The 22,008-nt window shown below is 36.0% G+C and overlaps 1 protein-coding gene and 1 long non-coding RNA gene across 4 annotated transcripts in view; both read left to right on the top strand.

The window, feature by feature from the left end:
* LOC123678392 (neprilysin-2-like) overlaps positions 1-22,008 on the top strand; it is a 146,065-nt gene that overhangs the window by 44,015 nt on the left and 80,042 nt on the right. For 2 of the 3 annotated variants that reach the window (XM_045615396.1, XM_045615397.1), the window contains exon 2: positions 13,437-13,701. The exons of the other annotated variant lie outside the window; for it this stretch is intronic. In XM_045615396.1, the coding sequence (XP_045471352.1) occupies positions 13,437-13,701 (265 nt within the window). The remainder of the gene's footprint in view (positions 1-13,436; positions 13,702-22,008) is intronic. 3 annotated transcript variants of the gene reach the window in all.
* On the top strand, positions 4,154-13,125 carry LOC123678397. The gene is made up of 4 exons (XR_006747240.1): positions 4,154-5,500; positions 5,555-5,644; positions 5,695-6,027; positions 12,459-13,125. It is a non-coding gene; the product is annotated as an uncharacterized LOC123678397 (long non-coding RNA).

The following is a 22,008-nucleotide window of genomic DNA, read 5'->3' as shown; positions in this document are numbered from 1 at the left end:
CTGGAGTTATAATGTGACCTAAAAATTCGATTTCTGTTTTGAAGAAATGACATTTATCTAATTGAATTTTCATATCATCTTTCATAAGCGTTTCCAATATAGTATGAATATCAGCTAAATGCTGTTCTACTGTTTCTGAAAAAATAATTATGTCATCCATATAAATATGACAAATTTTTCCTATATAATCTTTCAAAGTATTATTCATCAATCGTTGAAATGTAGCAGGCGCATTTTTTAAACCAAATGGCATTCTTAAAAATTCATAATGTCCATTATCTACAGTAAAAGCCGTTTTTTCTATGGATTCTTCGTCCATTTCGATTTGATGAAAGCCTGAGGCAAGGTCAAGTGTCGTAAAATACTTTTTATTTCCTAATTTATCTAGTATACTATCAATTTGGGGTAAAGGATATTTATCATCAATTGTTTTATCATTCAGTTTTCTATAATCGATGGCCATTCGCCATTTTACTTTTCCTGATAAGTCCTCTTTCTTTGGGACTATAACTACTGGGAAAGACCAGGGGGAAATACTTGGTCGAATAATATTTTTATCTAATAAATCTTTTATTTGTTTTTTGACTTCTTCCCTGTGTACTTCGGGATATCTATAAATTTTGCAATGAACCGGAACATCATCGGTTGTTCGAATCTTATGTTTGATTCTACTAGAAAAAGATAAAGGTTGGTTGGGTAATTGTAATACATTTTCGTTTGTTTGTAAAATTTTCATAAGTTGATTACTTATTTTTGATTCTAAATGAGAAAGATCCACTGGGATTTTCGTTGGATTTTGACATACTTGTTGGTATTTAAAAGGAATGTTGCAAAATTCATTTTCTAAAATTTGATCTTGAAAGTTCAAATTGATTCCATATTTGTTCAAAAAATCTGCTCCTATTAAGCCATCATAATTTCTATGAAATTTATAAAGTACAAATGGATGAGTATCTTCTACGTTAAATTCAGAAAATAAAGGCAATAAGACTTTTTCATTTGAAGTGTTTTGTCTCATACACGCGGTTAAAGTGGTTTTTTCTTGATAAATATTATTTGGGCAATTATTATACGCAAATTTGGGGTCTATTAAACAAACTGAACATCCACTGTCAATCAAAAGTTTACATTTAGGATAATTGAATTCGATATAGGGAAGTTGATTTGAATGATCAATACTATTATTTAAGTCGATTCGTTTCCCGAGGCTAGTTCGCAAAAATTTCGTTCCTCAAAATTTTTTGAAGTCGAAGCGTCGCCAATTACGAATTTTGTGGGAAATTGTTTTGATTTATTTGAATTCGAGGTTTTCCAACGACCTCTATCATTTTGTTCATAATAATTCTTTTTATTCTGACTCGAATCTAATTGGGTTAATTCCTCAAATGTATAATTGGGAGCTTGTTCATTGGAATAAAATTTCTTATTTGGATTTGTTGGGAATTGCGTCGAATAATTTGGACGTTTTTGTGCAAAGTTTCTAGTTTGGACTGACATTTTTTCTGGTGGTGTATTAATTCTTTGGTTGGGATTTGGTTTAAAAACATTTTGATTATTATATCGTTCCGTCTTTGGATATCCGAACACTTGTTTGTTTGTAGGATAATAATTATTATTTACTGCTCTCTGAGTGTACTGAATAGGTTGTGAAGGAAAGTTAGGAACGGAGTTAGGATTATAATTATTTCTGTAACTATTATTTGAATAAAAATTTCTATAATTATTTGGAATATAGTTTCTTTTATTATTATTATTATTTTGAAAATTATTTTTCGTCCTTCGCGATTGAAAATTATGTTTTCTACTTTTATCTAATAAATCATATTGCTCCATGTTTGACAAATAATCTTTAATTGCATTTATGGTTTGGTCAAACATTAAGGCATTATTCGCGATTAAATAAGTTCTAAGTTCCGTTGGTGCATTCGAAATTAACACCGTTTTACTAATTTTCAATATATTAGTCTTATACAATTGTTTTTCTTGAGCTGGCATCGTGTCAGCATCTATTCTGTAGTTAATTCTTATTTTCATCGAAATTATTTCATCTATAAAGCTAATCATATGTGATTTCTTTTCTAAGAATTGTAATTGGTGAATCAACACATCTAAATTGATTTGATCACCAAATTTATTATTCAAAAATCTTTTCAGATGATCCCAATTATCGGGGATATCTGAGGTAGAAACTTCAGCAAGTGCTCTACCGACTAATTTTGATTTAACTAAAGCTAAACAGTATTTTTTAATAAGTTCATTTTCGTTACTGAACATACTTAAATAACTTTCTACGTTTTTAATAAAAGAATGGAGTTCGTTCTCCATTCCTGAAAATTTAGGAAGGAGTGATCCAAACTTTTCTGCAGTTGATAAATCCATTTTAACTCTAGCTACTTTCTTTTCTTTCTTACCGTGGAACTGTTTAAAAGAAGTAATATTGATAATTTTAATGATCGGTTTTTATAATAAGAAACCTAGGAAAAACTTTGTGATCGGTTTTTTATGATAAGAAACCTAGGAAAAACTTTGTGATCGGTTTTTTATAAGAAACCTAGAAAAAACTTTTATACAAGTTTTACGCTCAAAACTTGGGAAAAGGTTGACTATTTTTGGGCCAGAATAGGTAAACTGGGAGTCAGTTAGAAAGGATTGCTCACCTCGTTGATATTCCTTGTTTGAAGTTGAAACTGTCCTGGGCGCTACTCCAATGATCGAGCCTCTGGTTTTCTTCTCAGGGGTTGCTTCTCACCTTAACAGTTGAAACTGATAGTCGAAAGAAAGTTTTTAGTTTTCACTTCTACGACCGGCACAATATTTCAGATAATACGTCGCGAGATTCCCGTCGCGCTATTATTTCCGAAATATTTAAAGAGATCCCATCCTCGTCGCCAATTATGTTTTTCGTTGAGAAAACCACGTTTTTAAAAACGAATTTATTTACAAGGAAATATGGAAATGAACAATAGGATGAATCTAAGATGATTCTAAAGCTGATTATCTATCTGACTGACTGACAATAACATATTGTCTCTTATTTATAACATTATATTTTCTTATCTTAATTGACGCCACGTGTCGAACCACCTGCATTATGCTGGTGTAAGCAAAATGCAGCACACTGATATGTGAATCTAAATGAACAATACAATATTACGTCAATTGATCAGAACGGGATGGAATCCTGTAATTATATATATAATCGCGTTGTGGCGCTCCATGTAGTCCTTTGGAGCCAGTATTGGGCATGAGGATGTTATATATATATATATATATATATATATATATATATATATATATATATATATATATGATATATATATATATATATATATATATATATATATATATATATATATATATGATATATATATATATATATATATATATATATATATATATATATATATATATATCTATATATATGATATATATATAGATTGCTGTTGGAATATTAATAAATAATTATTCCAAAAACAAAGTGTTTATTATTCTAATGCTTTATGATGCACAATATTTTTAGTTTTATTTTCGGGAGCGTATATAAATAGTGTTGTTGGTATTCCGACACTGGAACAGGCGACATACAACTGGCCATGTGAAAAACATGAATTTTCAAGATTTCATTTTTAAACTTAAATGCCTCGCAATATTGAAAAACAACGTTCATTGGTCCAATAGCAACGATATGCAGTGTACTGTAGTCAATTTCTTCGTTATAATTAAATGCAGCTCTATAGGGGTTAAACGCAACACTTCTATTTTGTTGGTTCCGATTCCATCGATTCCGTTCAACTTCATTCCGCGTTTCACGTTGCTCATCAGTTTGACTTGCTCTTGTATTTCTTTGACTTGCAGCATTACGGGTTCTGCGACTTAAGTTTGTACGTCTAATTGTTTCTTTCTAAACATTATAAACTACGTTTTTTTGTTCCAATGTCAACTACGTGAATTATGCAACTTTTGTATTTTTTTCTTACATAAGAACCTTCTCCTAATAATAATAATTACAACAAAAAAAGAATTAGCGAAATCGGTCCAGCCATTCACGCGTGATGCCGTGACCAAGGGAAAAAGGAATTCATTTTTATATACATATATAGATTTCTTCATGGTCACCTTCACTTAGTGAAAAAACATTCACTTTGACCTTCATCTTCTTGTTCTGCGTTCGAATCATGACTTTTTTCTACTAACTTTTTATTTTCGTCCACTTCATTTCATCTTGATCATTCTCATCGGATGGACTTTCATCCCCTCTTGAAATTTCATCGAACCATCTTAGCCAAACCCCCGGATCCATGCTCGTTTTTATTCTCTTGTTTCCCCTCTTCTTAGGATCGGACATAATATTATATTCCTGAAACATGAATATCATAAGAATACATAAATATATATCGAAATTTTACGAGTCATTATGTGAACTCGATTATGTTTTTAAATGATATTAATGCCAGAAAAACATAACTTATCAATGTATTACAGTAATACGTTATTGATAACAAGTACGACCGATTGAATTATGAATCCTACATTGTAATAATGCACCTTTCTCTGATTTAATGGAAATTGTTTCACGATTAAATTAAAAAATACATCAATCCGAATTCATCAATACTACAATTAATGTTTTCACAGAATTTATTTTCATTTTTGGTTTAGTGTCTCAACAGAAATTAACCTTAAGAGCGTTGGCGTTCAAAACAGTAATTGCTCGTAGGCACGTCCAAAAATGGTATCATATATTGCTGTAATTCCTCTCAAGAATTATATATCGCAATAAATTAAAAAAATGTTCAGAAAAAAATGAAGCAACATATAAATGTAAACCTTCTCGTCTCTCATCACATCACAGGGTATTCTGAATAAAATCTTATTTTTCATTTCTAATTTATTTTACATAACAAAAAAAAATGCCAAACTCGGTCAAAGAAAATAAACAACGAAATTCGTTGATATTATGTCTGTTCCCCCAATTTTGCCACTGTGTATATTTATGAAACCTTGTAACGGTTCGATTTACACCATTGGATATTTCGATTGGTGGTGCGCCCTCTAGAGATTGATTGTGAATTCAACTCGGAATATTCCGTATTAATTTAAATTTCAATTTATTATAGAACAGTTATTTCCGGATAAGTGAAGGCGAATATCATTACCGTTGGAAAATATTTTATAGTTTCTGGATTTCTTGTATTATTTTTCGTCTGTGTGGGAAGTTTCGTTTGACAACTGGTAGATTCTGTGGTTATGAATGATTGTCAAATGGAGGTTATCGGCGATTTGAGATAATTTTGAAAGAGATTTTTTTGGAAGAAAATTGGAGAATATATGATCTCGAATCATCCTTATTATAGGCTATTATTTCTTCAATTTGAGTAATTCCCTGTTTAGTTTATGGTATTGTGAATATTTCTGGGAAAAACGTTTTGTACGTGATTATAAAATTTTCCTTCCACAAGGGCCATCTCTGGTATTGAATTTTACTCTGAAGATCTGAGAGGTATGATATCATTCCTCTATCTTGTGTCATTATCTGAGATTTCTATTTTATTAGGATTCGCTTCCCGGCGATTAGTTCGAACAACTGTGGAACTTACACGAAGAATATCAAGAAGATCCTTTTCCCTCGAACAAGAACTGAGAGGTATAGATTCCTTTTTATTTTGTGAACAATATCTTATAGTATTTTATTAGGGTCCTAGTGCCTGGGTAACGTTGAGACTCCTAGTGCCTGGTTGAATTGAATAATCCTAGTGCCTGGTTGGATTTGGAATCCTAGTGCCTGGTTACGTTCAGGAATTCTTAGTCTGGTGTATAGTACGGTTGGACTTTATGGTATTTATTTTCTGGTATATGGTGGTGGATTTCTGGTACAATTCTGGTGGATGGTACATTCTGATAGATGGTACAGTTCGAGTACGTAGTATATTGCTGGCATATGGTGTAGCTCGAGTAGATGGTACATTCTACGTATAGAGATCTCACCGTTAGATTTGCTGTCAACCTTCAATATTGATTTTGTATCAGGTAACCGGTAACCACAGGATCTGTGGTTGAAGTTAATCTTTTTGTTTGATTTGGTTATTTGTCTGGTTTATTATCTTGTATAGTTGGAGTTTTCGAACTCTGTTTATTTTTCAGTTTCGGTACTGAAGTTTGAGGTTAAGCCTAAGCCGAGTATAGGCTGATTAAGGATTCTGTTGTCAGGATTAGGTTAGGTATTATAGGTTATAGAGAGCCCTTCTGGCATTTGTTGTTGATTATAGTTTATAGGAAGCCCTTCTGGCATTTGTTAGTATTAGGTAAAGTTTTTGGGAAGCCCTTCTGGCTCTTGGTAGTTTAGAGAATTCTTTTTCATTATTTTTTTATTATCAACCACTGCAGAAATTTTAATTTTATTAAACGTTTGACTTGAGTGATTCGTTTTATTGCTACTCTGGTAGAGGAGTACGCAAGTTATTCTTAAGACAGGCATATCTCTACCTGGCGCCCATTATTACCTTTCATCTAATTTTGAAGAACTCACTCCCATCTTCACTGAGTGTAGTCGCGAGCCGAATTTTAGCCTTGTGACCGGCTTACTCAAGGTCGACACGTCACAAATTGGCGCCCAACGTGGGGCCTAAAAGTCTATTCTATCTGACTTGCAGTGGTTGATCAGTCTTGTTGTTATTATTGATATTTTTCGTATTCCGTTAGTTTTCAAATCTACCTTGTTATCAATTTTTTCTGTAGTGTCGATTTCCGTTGTATTTATTGGCGCTGTCAATATTTTGTATTTTTGAGGTTAGGTAAGATTGTGCTTTTAGTATTTTGTTGAGTATGGAGGGTCGAATGGACGTGAATCGTCTCGATAAAGATGAATTAAGTTATGAATTAGCTGTTAGAGCTGTAGGTAACGTGAATACGGTTGTTGAGATGAGAAAGAGTCTTAGAGGTTATTTGAGGTTAGAAAAATCGGGAATTGAAACCAAATACCCACCATATCCGTATCAGTTCGAAGATGACTCAAAGGCGATAGAAAGCTCAATTTCATTCTTTCAAACAGAATTATTAGATTTTTCGGGTGATGAGAAAAGTCCATCTTTCCTAAAGACGTCTACCCGCTTGGTATATCTGATTCGTCGTCGGAATCTGAATCTGATGAAGTCACAGTTAGTGATATAGTTCACCGGACCACTGCTACAGCTTCGGCTCCTCAATGTAAGATACCTTCAGTATCAGTAGCAAAATGGAATATTACCAAATTTAGTGGAGATAATTCTAAATGTTCCCTGAGTTCTTTCCTTGAAAATGTTGAGGAATTATGTATTTCCCGGAACGTTACAGAGGAGCAGTTGTTCTGGTCTGCTAGTGATCTATTTGTGGGTAAGGCTCTTATCTGGTTCCGATCTGTCCGGTCCACCTTGTCAACGTGGTCTCAGTTAGTTGACGAATTGAGGAAACAGTTTCTTCCTCCCAATTATAATGAGAAACTCTTCGATGAGATCAAACGCAGAACACAGGGCCCTGATGAAAGCATCGGTTTGTATCTGGCAATGATGGACACTATGTTCAAACGTCTTACTGAACCAGTCAATGAGGAAGCTCGACTGAGAATCCTTCTTCGTAATATCTCACCCTTCTACCAGAGTCAGTTAGGTTTGACTAACATAACCTCGATTTCGCAACTGTTGGATATCGGAAGACAACTCGAGGCTCGAAAGGAATCCATCGAATCCTTTGTACCTCCTCCACGAAATAGGAGCTCTTTGTTGGAACCTGATCTAGCATACGTGTATGCAGAACCTCTTCTGTTGATGTAGGTGCCTCTTCTGCTGATGTAAGTACCTCTTCGGCTGAGGTAAATGCAGTATTGACTTGCTGGAATTGTAAGCAACCCGGTCATGCTGCTAGGGATTGTAAGATGGCCAAAAATAAGTACTGTTTCAAGTGTGGTCGTCCAGGCTCCACTGTTCGAACCTGTCCTAAGTGTAAGCCGTCGGAAAACTGAGGGGGAAGACCTCTAATGGCAGTATGTGTGCCTTCCCTCATTTCTCTGCCCGTGATCGTTTACCTTTGCACCAAAAAGCTTTGTTAGATTATGTGTTGGCGCATGCGCAAAATGATGAACGTCCATATTTGTCGGTTTCAGTTTTTGATGTTAAGTTGTTAGGTCTTTTAGATTCAGGTGCTTCATGCACGATTATTGGAGGCCCTGGATGGGTGTTGTTGAAGAAATTGAATCTGAATATTAATGTTGATAATGTAATTTCTTGTAGAGTCGCTAATGGACAAAGTTGTTCAAGTATCGGTTCGGTGGATTTACCAATTAAGCTTGAGAATAAGATTAAGATGATTTCAGCCTTAGTAGTTCCTGAGTTGCCGCACTCTTTAATCCTGGGCATTGATTTTTGGAGGAAGTTTGGTGTCGTACCGGATCTTCGTAGTGGGAAATGGGTATTTCAACGAGATGCTGATGTCCCTGTGGATGCGATTGCATCAGAGGAACACCTTACCCCTGAGCAATCTAGGATTTTGAATGAGGTTGTGCAGGAGGCTTTTCAGAACATGGGTGATGAGTTAGGATGTACTAAACTGGTGGAACATGAGATTAAAACCTCGTGTCGTCCCATTAAGCAGAGGTATTATCCTGTGAGTCCGGTAATGCAAGGTCATATCGATGCAGAGTTGGACAACTTACTGGAGCAGGGCATTGTCGAACCTTCGACCAGCCCCTGGTCATCCCCGATTCTTCTTGTTAAAAAGAAGGATGGCTCGTATCGATTCTGCGTTGATTACAGGAAATTGAATGCCGTCGCTGAAAAAGATGCGTATCCTCTCCCCTATATTAATTCCACCTTGGATCGGCTCCGCAACGCCAAGTTCTTGTCCTCTATGGACATAAAGTCGGCATATTTTCAAGTGCCCTTGGAAGCATCCTCTCGCCCTTTAACTGCGTTCACAGTACCCAATAGGGGTCTGTTCCAATTCCTCCGTCTGCCTATGGGACTGTCTAATAGTCCGGCTACCTTTCAGCGTTTGGTTGACGGAGTTCTTGGTCCGGATTTGGAACCATATGTGTTTGTCTACTTAGATGACATAATAATAATTACTGATACCTTCGAGAAGCATGTAGAGGTATTAAAGGAAGTCTTTAAACGACTCAAAGCGGCTAACTTAACTGTTTCAAAGAAGAAGTTTCATTTTTGTCGACCGGAACTCTTGTATCTAGGTTATGTAGTGGATTCAAAAGGTCTAAGAATGGATCCAGCGAAGGTTCAGGCTATTTTGAACATACCAGTCCCCACTTGTGTTTCGGAGGTTCGACGTATACTGGGTTTGGCTTCATGGTACCGGAGATTCGTACCAAACTTTGCGGATCTGACTGCTCCCTTGACGGAGTTACTCAAGAAAAATCGGTCCTTCAGATGGAGTTCCCAATGTGATGAGGCTTTGATTAAGTTGAAGGAATGTTTGATAAGTGCCCCTGTTTTGTCTTGTCCGGATTTTTCGAGGTCGTTCACCATTCAGTGTGATGCTTCCGGTTATGGGATTGGTGCTGTCTTGACTCAGCAACAAGAGGATGGAGAAAAGGTGATATGCTATCTTTCTAGGTCTTTAACCCGGTTAGAACGCAATTACACAACCACGGAACGTGAATGCCTTGCCGTTCTATGGGCGATTGAGAAACTGCGACCGTATATTGAAGGGTCACATTTCTCGGTCATCACCGATCACGCTAGTTTGCTCTGGCTGGATCGACTGAATTCACCTTCTGGTAGATTAGCCCGGTGGGCTATCAGACTATCAGTATGATTATACCATTATCCATCGTAAAGGTAAAGATAACATCGTACCGGATACTTTATCTGGGTCGGTACCTATCATCGATACTGTTGACACTTCTCAGGGTCATTCCACGGATTTGTGGTTTGACAAACTTCTAGGAAAAGTGACTCATGCCCCTCACCGGTTCCCATCCTGGCAGGTTATTCAGGGTAAGCTTTTCAAAAATGTAACACCTCGAATTCCCGAACTGGCCTCTGATTCTGATTACTGGAGAGAAGTTGTTCCGCGTCCTCAACGAAAATCATTAATTAGACAGGTCCATGAATCTCTACTTCATGTGGGAGTTTTCAAAACTTATAGTAAGTTGGCACAACGGTATTACTGGCCAAAGATGCGATATGACGTGGCATCGTTCATTCGTTGCTGCAGAACCTGTCATGCCATCAAACCTAGCCAGGAGAAACCTTCTGGCCTCATGCTACTTGTTTCAGCAAGTTCCCTCTTCTTTTTCCACTGCGTACGGCTACCGCGTCAGCCATTGTAAAAATACTGGATACACATGTCTTTCCTGTCTTTGGGTGTCCCAATTCCATCATTGTCGATAATGGCGTACACTTTCGGTCTAAAGAATTCGTTAGATTTTTACAATCTTATAATGTCACCATTCAGTATATCGCGCTATATCATCCTCAAGCTAATCCGGTCGAAAGAATTAGTAGGATTATAAAAACCATGTTGAGGTCTTACCTGTCAGAAGATCAGAGAGGTTGGGATAGACAGTTAAACCAGGTTGGGTTAGCTATTCGTTCCTCAAAGCACGAAGTCACCGGTTACTCTCCAAGTTTTATTGTTTTTGGAAGGGAAGTTTCGTGTAAGGGTGAAAATACTTGCCCTGATCAGATTAGTTTCGACAGGTCTGCCTTGACTAAGGACCGGGAAAAAGCCTTCACGAGAATATATGGTGACGTTAAGATTAAGTTAGCGAGAGCGTACGAGGCCAATAGTCGAACTTACAACCTTCGACGTCGGGATGTCCAATACACTGTTAACCAGTTGGTGTGGAGAAGAAATCAGGTACTTTCAGACGCCGCTAAATATTTTACGGCCAAGCTAGCACCGAAATATGTTGGACCTTTCTTGATTTCAGCGCGGGTATCCCCTTGGACCTATGAACTGCAGAGTGAGGACGGTAAATACCAGGGAGTCTGGCATATAAAGGACTTAAAGGCTCATCCACCGGATCAACTGACGGATCAACACTTGTCTGACTAATTTTGGCTGTTTTTTGTTTTATTGTTTTTGCTTTGGTTTAAAGGATGGTTAACCCTTGCCTAGAGCATAAATTTACTAGGGTGGTCACTACCCCCATCTAGTGGCTGACATGGTGAATATCTTTTGTAACGTCAGATCCACGATAGCAACATGCTATATTGTCCATCTCTGTTTCACTTTGGTGATATTGGACTTTTGAAGTTAATTCAAGTGTGACAATTCTGGTTTTGGTTGTGTCGGTATTAGAGTTTTGCTGGTGTCGTTTTCTTAGGGTTTCATTGAAGTATTGTCGCTGTTTGGTTAACCGTATTTGGCTTTTTGAAGTTACTGGCAGAAAAAAATTTTTTTGACCTTTCTGGTGAAAAATTTTTTTTTAAGTAAGGGGGGATTTGTAACGGTTCGATTTACACCATTGGATATTTCGATTGGTGGTGCGCCCTCTAGAGTTTGATTGTGAATTCAACACGGAATATTCCGTATTAATTTAAATTTCAATTCATTATAGAACAGTTATTTCCGGATAAGTGAAGGCGAATATCATTACCGTTGGAAAATATTTTATAGTTTCTGGATTTCTTGTATTATTTTTCGTCTGTGTGGGAAGTTTCAATTGACAACTGGTAGATTCTGTGGTTATGAATGATTGTCAAATGGAGGTTATCGGCGATTTGAGATAATTTTGAAAGAGATTTTTTTGGAAGAAAATTGGAGAATATATGATCTCGAATCATCCTTATTATAGGCTACTATTTCTTCAATTTGAGTAATTCCCTGTTTAGTTTATGGTATTGTGAATATTTCTGGGAAATACGTTTTGTACGTGATTATAAAATTTTCCTTCCACAAGGCCCATCTCTGGTATTGAATTTTACTCTGAAGATCTGAGAGGTATGATATCATTCCTATATCTTGTGTCATTATCTGAGATTTCTATTTTATTAGGATTCGCTTCCCGGCGATTAGTTCGAACAACTGTGGAACTTACACGAAGAATATCAAGAAGATCCTTTTCCCTCGAACAAGAACTGAGAGGTATAGATTCCTTTTTATTTTGTGAACAATATCTTATAGTATTTTATTAGGGTCCTAGTGCCTGGGTAACGTTGAGACTCCTAGTGCCTGGTTGAATTGAATAATCCTAGTGCCTGGTTGGATTTGGAATCCTAGTGCCTGGTTACGTTCAGGAATTCTTAGTCTGGTGTATAGTACGGTTCGAGTTTATGGTATTTATTTTCTGGTATATGGTGGTGGATTTCTGGTACAGTTCTGGTGGATGGTACATTCTGATAGATGGTACAGTTCGAGTACGTAGTATATTGCTGGCATATGGTGTAGCTCGAGTAGATGGTACATTCTACGTATAGAGATCTCACCGTTAGATTTGCTGTCAACCTTCAATATTGATTTTGTATCAGGTAACCGGTGCTTGCACTGGGTTGAGATTTAGTTTTAGAAGTAACGATTTAGTGTACTGATGGTAAATCAGTCATTGGAATAGGAGTTAACGGTTATATTATTAATTTTCTGTCCATTGACAGTTATATTTAAATATATTGGATAAAGGTTGTTTGTTGCTTATTATATACTGTTGAAATTGTAAACAGTTTGCGGTAAGGTGCCCTTCACTAACTGGCCATTTATTTTAACAACTATAATACTTGTGTATCCCTTCAGGATTTGTAACTGGAATTTATTATCACTTTATTCAACCTGCTATTTCATACCAGCCAGTTATTACAACCACTGTATATGTATATTCCTTCAGGATCTGTGGTTGAAGTTAATCTTTGTGTTTGATTTGGTTATTTGTCTGGTTTATTATCTTGTATAGTTGGAGTTTTCGAACTCTGTTTATTTTTCAGTTTCGGTACTGAAGTTTGAGGTTAAGCCTAAGCCGAGTGTAGGCTGATTAAGGATTCTGTTGTCAGGATTAGGTTAGGTATTATAGGTTATAGAGAGCCCTTCTGGCATTTGTTGTTGATTATAGTTTATAGGAAGCCCTTCTGGCATTTGTTAGTATTAGGTAAAGTTTTTGGGAAGCCCTTCTGGCTCTTGGTAGTTTAGAGAATTCTTTTTCATTATTTTTTTATTATCAACCACTGCAGAAATTTTAATTTTATTAAACGTTTGACTTGAGTGATTTGTTTTATTGCTACTCTCGTAGAGGAGTACGCAAGTTATTCTTAAGACAGGCATATCTCTACCTGGCGCCCATTATTACCTTTCATCTAATTTTGAAGAACTCACTCCCATCTTCACTGAGTGTAGTCGCGAGCCGAATTTTAGCCTTGTGACCGGCTTACTCAAGGTCGACACGTCACAACCTCAAAATGTTAGCCTAACTTTTCGCACTGAGAAAAACATTTTTACGATTATTACGTTTAATTTTACAGAATAACAATATAGTCCAGAATCCGGAATCTCTGCATACCGCCGCCCATATTTTGGGTTCCATAGATTTTACCCAGGAACCCTGTGAAAATTTTTATGATTATGCATGTGGGAGAGCTATCATTGAGGAGAGACCATTGGACATTTTCACTACCAAATACTTGAATGAAGAGAATAAACCTCCGTTCTTGAAGAAATTCCAGAATTTTTATGAATCCTGCCTCAATCACGAAGTTAAGATTGATTATGACAACCGAACCCATATTGGTAAGTTACGAATAATAATAAATACAACAAAAGGCGAAGAAGAAGTTATATCCCTTTTTTGTTAAATTTTTCAGTATACCGTTCCTGAGGTGACCGAAATTTGATCGAAACATAAATAATAGAAATTCATAATGATAGAAATCTTTCGATCGAAAATCGAACGATTGAATTGAATTTTTGAACTTTTGATCGAATTTCTCATGATAGAAAATACATACGATGAAAAATAATAATGCTACACCTTCTGATAGAAGATATATGAAAAAATAAATGACAGGGAACAAATTTTCACTGATTTATTAATAAGCATTCCAAAATGGTTCATGATGAATTTGAATGATGGCAAACTAGTATTTATGCCGATATGTCAAACGAGATAGGCTGGAGCCAGAATTTTCAAATAACTCTGTTGACAGTTCGACAGTTATTATGTGAAAACATCACTTTAGTTTTTTAAAGTATGTAGAACAATTCCTACAGACATTGCCAAATGTACGCTATGTGGAATGTAGGCATGGGCGCCCGCAGGGGGGGGGGCAGGGGGGGCCATGGCCCCCCCTGAGATTTTGATTGCCTCAATTTTCAGCACAACACCCTTAATATCACTTTCTCAACCAAAGGGTGAGGAAAAAAAGAAAGAAATAGATTCCCAACATTTTTTCGGTATATAATCCATAATCGGCAGAGGTAGCTTTTGAATTGAAAACTTTTTTAGGCGCTATGAGCACTTCTTGGGTGAAGAAAAATCATGGAACCGAACGCACTCTATGCGTGTCAATTTTTTTTATAAATTCATCTTATATATACTCTTCTATTGTCTTTAATAGATGAAGAAAAAAAGAGATGCAGAAAATAATAACAATTTTTACCGATTATAAATACAATAGTTTTTTGCCTATACGAGAGAGCATCAAGAACTCTGGCAATTTAAGTGATCTTTTGAAATTCACAGTAGAATCTGGTGATAAAGATTTAGAGATTTATTCATTCAACGCAGCTGGTAACTCGAAATATACTTCTCACAGAATTCAAAAGGGGATCATTTCGATAGCTGGGCATGTAATAATGACAAATGTTGTAGAAGAAGCAAATTCTTCGATGTATTTCAGTGTAATGGCTGACGAGTCTGCTGATATTTCTAGACATGAGCAGTTATCTATTGGAATACGATATGTACATGAGCAAAATGAAAATTTTACAGTGAAGAGTTTCTTGGATTCGTACAATTGAACAAATTGAATGCTGATTGCATAGCTGCTTCAATCCTTGAGGTTATAGAAAAATGTGGTTTGAATTTGGACAAACTTCTAGCACAATGTTATGATGGATGCTCGACAATGACTGGTGAAATTCACGGGGTTTGAAAGATCATAAGATATTAGTACAAAAAAGCAATTTATTTCCATTGCATCTCCCATAGGTTGAATTTAGTAATAAATGACATCAGAAAAATTACTAAAATTCGTAATAGCATTGGCACCGTTGAAGGACATTATAGTCTTTTTTCGAGAGAGTACTTTAGGAAGAAATCTGATTCCAAATATTGCTTTGTTTTGTGGAACTCGTTGCTAAATATAAATCTTTGCGTTTTGGCTGAAAACTTCAATACTATATTCAAAACTCTTTTTTGTATAAAATCTGGAAAAATTTCAATGAATTCTTCAACAACAGAAAGAGCTGCTCAGTTATGGGCTGCAATAAACTCTTTCACTTATGTGGTTTGTTTGACGGTAGCTAGTAAATATTTAAATATATTGGAATCAAAAGCAAATATACCATGATTTGTTTCGAAAAGAGTTACCGTATTATTTTACATCACCTTATGTTGTTGACATTATAAAAAAAAATGTTGAAGTGGAAAACTTCGCCTACGACAATAATGGTCGCCTTATCGTTTTTCAATAATTTTCATTTTGCCCTACCTGAAAAAAATTTCTGCGGGCGCCCATGAATGTAGGTATCAGCATGATTATGTAATTAATACACTCAATCATAAGAAATGATGTAGTAAGTCTAAAATTTTGCTAGTCCGGTTCTATTTTGTCAATTTGAGGAAAATCGAAGAAAGGCAGTCGTAAAGGGCGTCAAAACTACAAAATTCGAAATCATTTTACCTTTGAGTTCAAGGTTTATTGAACATTCGAAATTCACTCATAAGGAAATATTTATTGATAGGGCCGCCACTAGAACCGGCAAACCGGACATTAGGCCGGGGCGCCAAACTTTATGAGCGGTCAAAAAATGAAACAAGACATATTTTTTGACACAAAAATGTTTTCTTAGTGAATATATCACTCTTTGTAGTGAAATTATAAAATTACCAATATCCATTTTTTTTAATATAATAGGCGCTCTCAACTTTAGTTCTGAAAATACAAATATGTAGATATAGTCCATTCAGGAATTATTGACATCCCGGGTGGGAAATCGAAATTAAGTTGGTACTGGCTCTTTCAATAATATTTTGAATTGCAGATTTCGGGTTGGCATTGAAAATGTCATTGACAGGAGGCTAGATTTGAGTTTGTTTGTGTTATTGGTTTTGATCCAAGAAATTTTGGAACTAAAAACTTGTATCAATTTCAAACACACATTGATTAGTTTATTTCTCAAAGTACTGTTTGAAAAAATAAGGAGGCAAGTCGTTTCAGCCTGGATTATTAGTGGAAGAAAACCTGTGCAATACGATTTCACCTTCAAAGAAACATTGAATGATTTGAATGTTGCCAAAAGCAACCAATATACCAATATATCAGTCTGGATAAAATTTGACCGAAAAGCATCTGGATTTCAATCAATCAAAGACAAAATTAGATAAAATTAATTGGTAACAAGTTCAAAACAGTTAATAAAAGGGAAATTCTTATTTATAAACAAATATATATATATATATATATATATATATATATATATATATATATTGTCTCCAGATAACAGTCGTACTATAAATATCGTGAATCTTTAAGGGAATTCGACTGATAAGAAGGATTTCAGTTTTACTCTTTATTCATACCAAGCTTTCGGAACTGGTTAGTTCCTTCCTCAGGGTTACTACAATTTTAACAATTAAAATTAAAATTACATATACAAAAAGAAATTTCCCAAATCTTTAAAAACAGTCACTTACAGAATTTGAGGTTGTCTCCTTAATAAGTTAAAATTCATCAATTAACGCAAATTTTTAAGTAAATTAGTCTCAAATACTCTATCAGTTGGATTAATCTTTCTTTGTCAATTGGATGTGAAGTATAAACAGTGTGTCTAACCTAACTTAATTATTTTCTTTGGTACATATCACAGAATCGCAACTGATAGAGTATTTGAGACTAATTTACTTAAAAATTTGCGTTAATTGATGAATTTTAACTTATTAAGGAGACAACCTCAAATTCTGTAAGTGACTGTTTTTAAAGATTTGGGAAAGTTCTTTTTGTATATGTAATTTTAATTTTAATTGTTAAAATTGTAGTAACCCTGAGGAAGGAACTAACCAGTTCCGAAAGCTTGGTATGAATAAAGAGTAAAACTGAAATCCTTCTTATCAGTCGAATTCCCTTAAAGATTCACGATATATATATATATATATATATATATATATATATATATATATATATATATATATATATATATATATAATTCGTAAGCAAATTATTGATCGCAATATATCTAATAGATAAGAATTTCCTAGATCGAAACATCCTAACATTCTTATCTATTATATATATATATATATATATATATATATGCGCACTCATTTCATTGCTCAAGAACTGCAACAGACAACTGGGAGAACATACCGTGAAATTCTGACAACCATCTGGAACGAGATCAAGCCAGAAAGACAATCGTACCCAAACCTCCTCTCGAACAGAGTCAGGCGGATGCTCGAAAGTGGAAAATTCTCCAGAGTAGAATTGAATAATATCGAGCGGAGCACGAGACCTTTTGCCCCGGTTCCAGAGGATGAGGACCAAAACACTGAATGTTCACCATCAGAAACACTCACACACCAAGAAACTGATGTAAATAATGAAACAAGCCAGAAACGTAGCAAAATCCAACAAATCTTCGAGAGTAACTTACAAATGTACACAAGAATTTCTCCTCAAGAAAGACCACAAATACCGAGATTAAAGGGCTCACGTAAAATCCTTGAAAGTGTACAGAGTGTCAATGATATAATAGGAACCATCCTCAGCAGCCAATCCAATCTGGAAGAAACCACAGATTATGTATACGCTGGAGCAATCACCGTCTGTGAAGTGAACAAAATACGACTCAGAAGTACAGAACCAACGCCGAGAAGAGAGACAACACCACCCTGGAAAATACGACTGGAGACAAAAATAAAGAACATCAGAAAAAAAATTGGCAAACTGCATACTTACCTGCAAACATACTCAACAACGAGAAAACTTCTCAAATCCATTCACCGCATATCATCGGAGATCCACATTCAGGAAAGAGGCGTAAACTTCAGGCAGAAACTTCAAATGGCCTGCGACACCCTGAAACAAAAGGTAAAAGCATTAGGTAATCGCTTAAAACGATATAATGACAGGGTGAAAAGATATAAGAACAATCAGTTATACCAAAAAAATCCCAAACAATTCTTTAGATCTCTTGAGGGTGCCACAACAGCACAAGAAGAACCACCAACAGCTGAAAATATGCACAGAACCTGGAAACAAATTTGGGAGTCTGAAGGGGAGCATGATGATACGGCCTTCTGGATCCGGGAGGCGGAACTAGAAGCCAACAAGTATACAATGGGAGAAATGAGAATCACAGAAGACGACATAAGAACAATACTCAAAAAGACAAACAACTGGTCTACTCCGGGCCCCGACGGTATACACAGTTATTGGTGGAAGTATTTTGACTGCACCCACAGAATCCTGGCGAACATATTCCAGAGAGCGTTAACAAATCCGTCTGTCATACCGGAATCACTCACTGTTGGCATAACCCACATGCTCCCTAAAGGCGAAAAAAGTGGAAATCCGAGGAACTACCGGCCAATAACATGTTTATCGTCGGTGTACAAAGTACTCACCGGAGTGCTCACGCTTCACATTTCAAGACACATAGGACAACACAACATACTGGCACGAGAACAAAATGGGTGCCGTAGGAACGCGCGTGGTTGTAAGGAATTGCTTACCGTTGACTCTCTCATCACAAGACAGGCTAAAAGGAAACAACGAACTATATCAATGGCGTGGATAGACTACAAAAAAGCCTTTGACTCGATACCGCACTCATGGTTGCTGAAAACCCTGCAACTCTATGGTGTGTCGGAGGCTTTGGTCAGGCTTCTCAGACACTTGATGAACTCATGGCGAACGAGGCTGCATGTGAATATCAACGGGCGCACATACACAACAGAAGAACTGCAAATCAGAAGGGGAATATTCCAAGGAGACAGGCTTAGTACCCTTTGGTTTTGCCTATCGATCAATTTTTTGAGCAAGCTCCTAAATAAAAGCCACCATGGGTATATAATAGAGAAGAGGCATAATACAAGGATAAATCACCAGCTTTACATTGATGACCTCAAACTTTACGCCGCCAATGAGGACCAACTGATGAGTCAGCTTAGAGTGGTGGCATCCTTCACTGAAACAATCGAAATGGAGATGGGGCTTGACAAGTGTGCGGTCGTACATGTGAAAAGGGGTAAACTCATGCAGGGAGAAGGAATGCTGGTGCAGGACGGAATAGAGATCCAAAGACTAAACACAGAAGAAACCTATAAGTATCTGGGCATCAAACAAGGGTTGGAAATAAAGACTGCTGAAACCAAAACCACGTTCAGGATTAAATTTCTGAATAGAGTGAACAAAATCCTGCAATGCAAACTGAATGCCAAGGCAATGGTCACATCGATAAACACCTGGGCGATGCCTTACTTGGCCTATTCCTTCGGAGTTGTTAAATGGTCCGCAGCAGACCTTAAGGACATTGACATACAGGTGAGAAAGCTCCTAACGAGGCATGGAATACACCACCCACGCGCATCAGTTAATAGGCTATACATACCGAGGAAAGATGGTGGGAGAGGTTTGCAAAGCGTCGAAACAGCACACCATAAAGCTGTAATAGAAATGAGGAACTATTTCTACAAAAAAAACACACCATTCTCCAGAGTTCTGTGTAGAGAACATCACAGCATTGAACCTTGCATCCAGCAACCAACCAACTGAACCTCCTACATCTGAGAAATTATCTGAAGAATGGCATGGCAAAGCCCTTCATGGTAGATATCCGACAGCCCTGAAACGAAGAACAGTCAATAAAGAAAAATCAGTCTCCTACCTCAAATCTGGATATCTATTTGCCGAGACGGAGGGCAGGTTGGCGGCCATCCAAGATCAGGTGGTCCCCACAAGAGCGTACCTGAAAAATATAATAGGGAAAAACATACCTAATGATAGATGCCGCAAGTGTGCTCAGTCGCTTGAAACCATTCAGCACATCACCTCGTCCTGTTCGGTAATGGCTCCCAGAGAGTACACAGATCGCCACAACGCTATGGCCAATATACCACCAGGCCATTGCCATCCAAGCCGGACTAATAAAAGAAACAAAGAAGGTGCATGAGTATATACCAAGGGAAATACTGGAGAATGATGGAACTAGGTTATATTGGGATTCTCTACTTACCACGGACAGGCCTGTTCCACACAATCGACCCGACATTGTCATATTCGACAAAGCGAACAGGAAGGTGATAATCATCGACATCACCATTCCAGCGGATGACAACATCGAAAGAGCTTACACTGAAAAAAGGACTAAATATCATGACCTGTCATTCGAATTAAAAGAAATCTACAAACTCACCAGCACTACGATACTTCCCCTTATCATCAGCACGAATGGACTGGTTGAGGAACATTTAGTTGAAAATACTCACCATCTTGGATTGGAAGAGAGACTCATATCAGATGCACAAAGAGAGGTGATCTTGTGGACGACAAGAATTGTACGCGGATTTTTGACCAGTGAGTAACAATGCCTTGGCCAACTCGGCCCGGCATTCTCGCTCCTCAAGCCATACCCTATAAAGGTGGTTAAAAAAAAAAAAAAAAAAAAAAAAAATATATATATATATATATATATATATATATATATATTATTATATTACATTATATTTTTTTTTTTATATATATATATATATATATATATATATATAACAATGTTAGGATGTTTCGATCTAGGAAATTCAGTGATACACTTTTATTTTATTAGATATATTGCGATCAATAATTTTCTTATATATATATATATATATATATATATATATATATATAGTTACTATGGTTTCCTTTATTTGGATGTGTCAGGTTTTTAATGATGATATTTGTTTCATATAAGATATTTAATTAGACGTTTCGGAGAGTCTCTCCTTCTTCAGTAATAATAATAAAAATTAGATTGTTCACAATATACAAATTAATTAAAATTGAGCCTGTAAAAGAACACAAACATTTACAATAGTATATATAATAATTTTACATCACAAATAAGTTAATTAAAATAAAATGTATCTCACCTTCAATTTCTCGTCAAATTACAATGTTGGAATATGAATGTCAGTCAGTCTTCCCTGATATGTGTCATGTTTTAGGTCTTGTGTTTTTCTTTTTGTTGTGTTGGTTTTTTAAGAAGTGGTACATAGAATTGACTAAGTTGTTTTACGTCTTGTCTATCGTTTACTGTTGTTTCTAAGTTCGATTGTATGTGTATCATCTCCCATATTTCTCTCTGTTTTCGTTTTGGTTCAATTGTTAGTATTTTTGTTTCGTCATAGTCGAATTCATGTTTTTTTGTTTTTTTATGTTTGTTTAGTGCCGTTGTTGCGTTTTTCGTGTATTTATGAGCGTTGAGTCTGTCGTGTAATCTCTGTGATGTCTGTCCGATATATTGCTTATCACAGTCCTTGCACGGAATACTATAAACAACATTAGACTTTTTAGATTTAGGTGTTGAATTTTTTAATTTTGTGAAGATCTCCTTCAATTGGTTTTGAGGTTTGTGGACTAATTCAATGTTATGAGGTTTTAATATTTTTGTGATTTTATGAGACAAATTTTTGGTGTAGGGAATTGGTATTCGTGTTTTTTGTTCTTTATTTTCTTCAGTTGTTCTCAGGTTGTAAAGTCTATGTATTCTCTCGTTTATTATAGGTGTAGTCATCTTTGTAGGGTAATTGTTCTTAATTAATCGTTCTTTTAATTCTATTATTATTTTTGGTCTCAATTCCGGTGATGTCAGTTTAAGTGCTCTGTCAATATATCCAAT

The sequence above is a fragment of the Harmonia axyridis genome, chromosome 4 (assembly GCF_914767665.1).
Source record: "Harmonia axyridis chromosome 4, icHarAxyr1.1, whole genome shotgun sequence".
Taxonomy (NCBI): domain Eukaryota; kingdom Metazoa; phylum Arthropoda; class Insecta; order Coleoptera; family Coccinellidae; genus Harmonia; species Harmonia axyridis.
The sequence above is the reverse complement of the archived record's forward strand: the minus strand, read 5'-3'. Positions and strand labels throughout refer to the sequence as shown.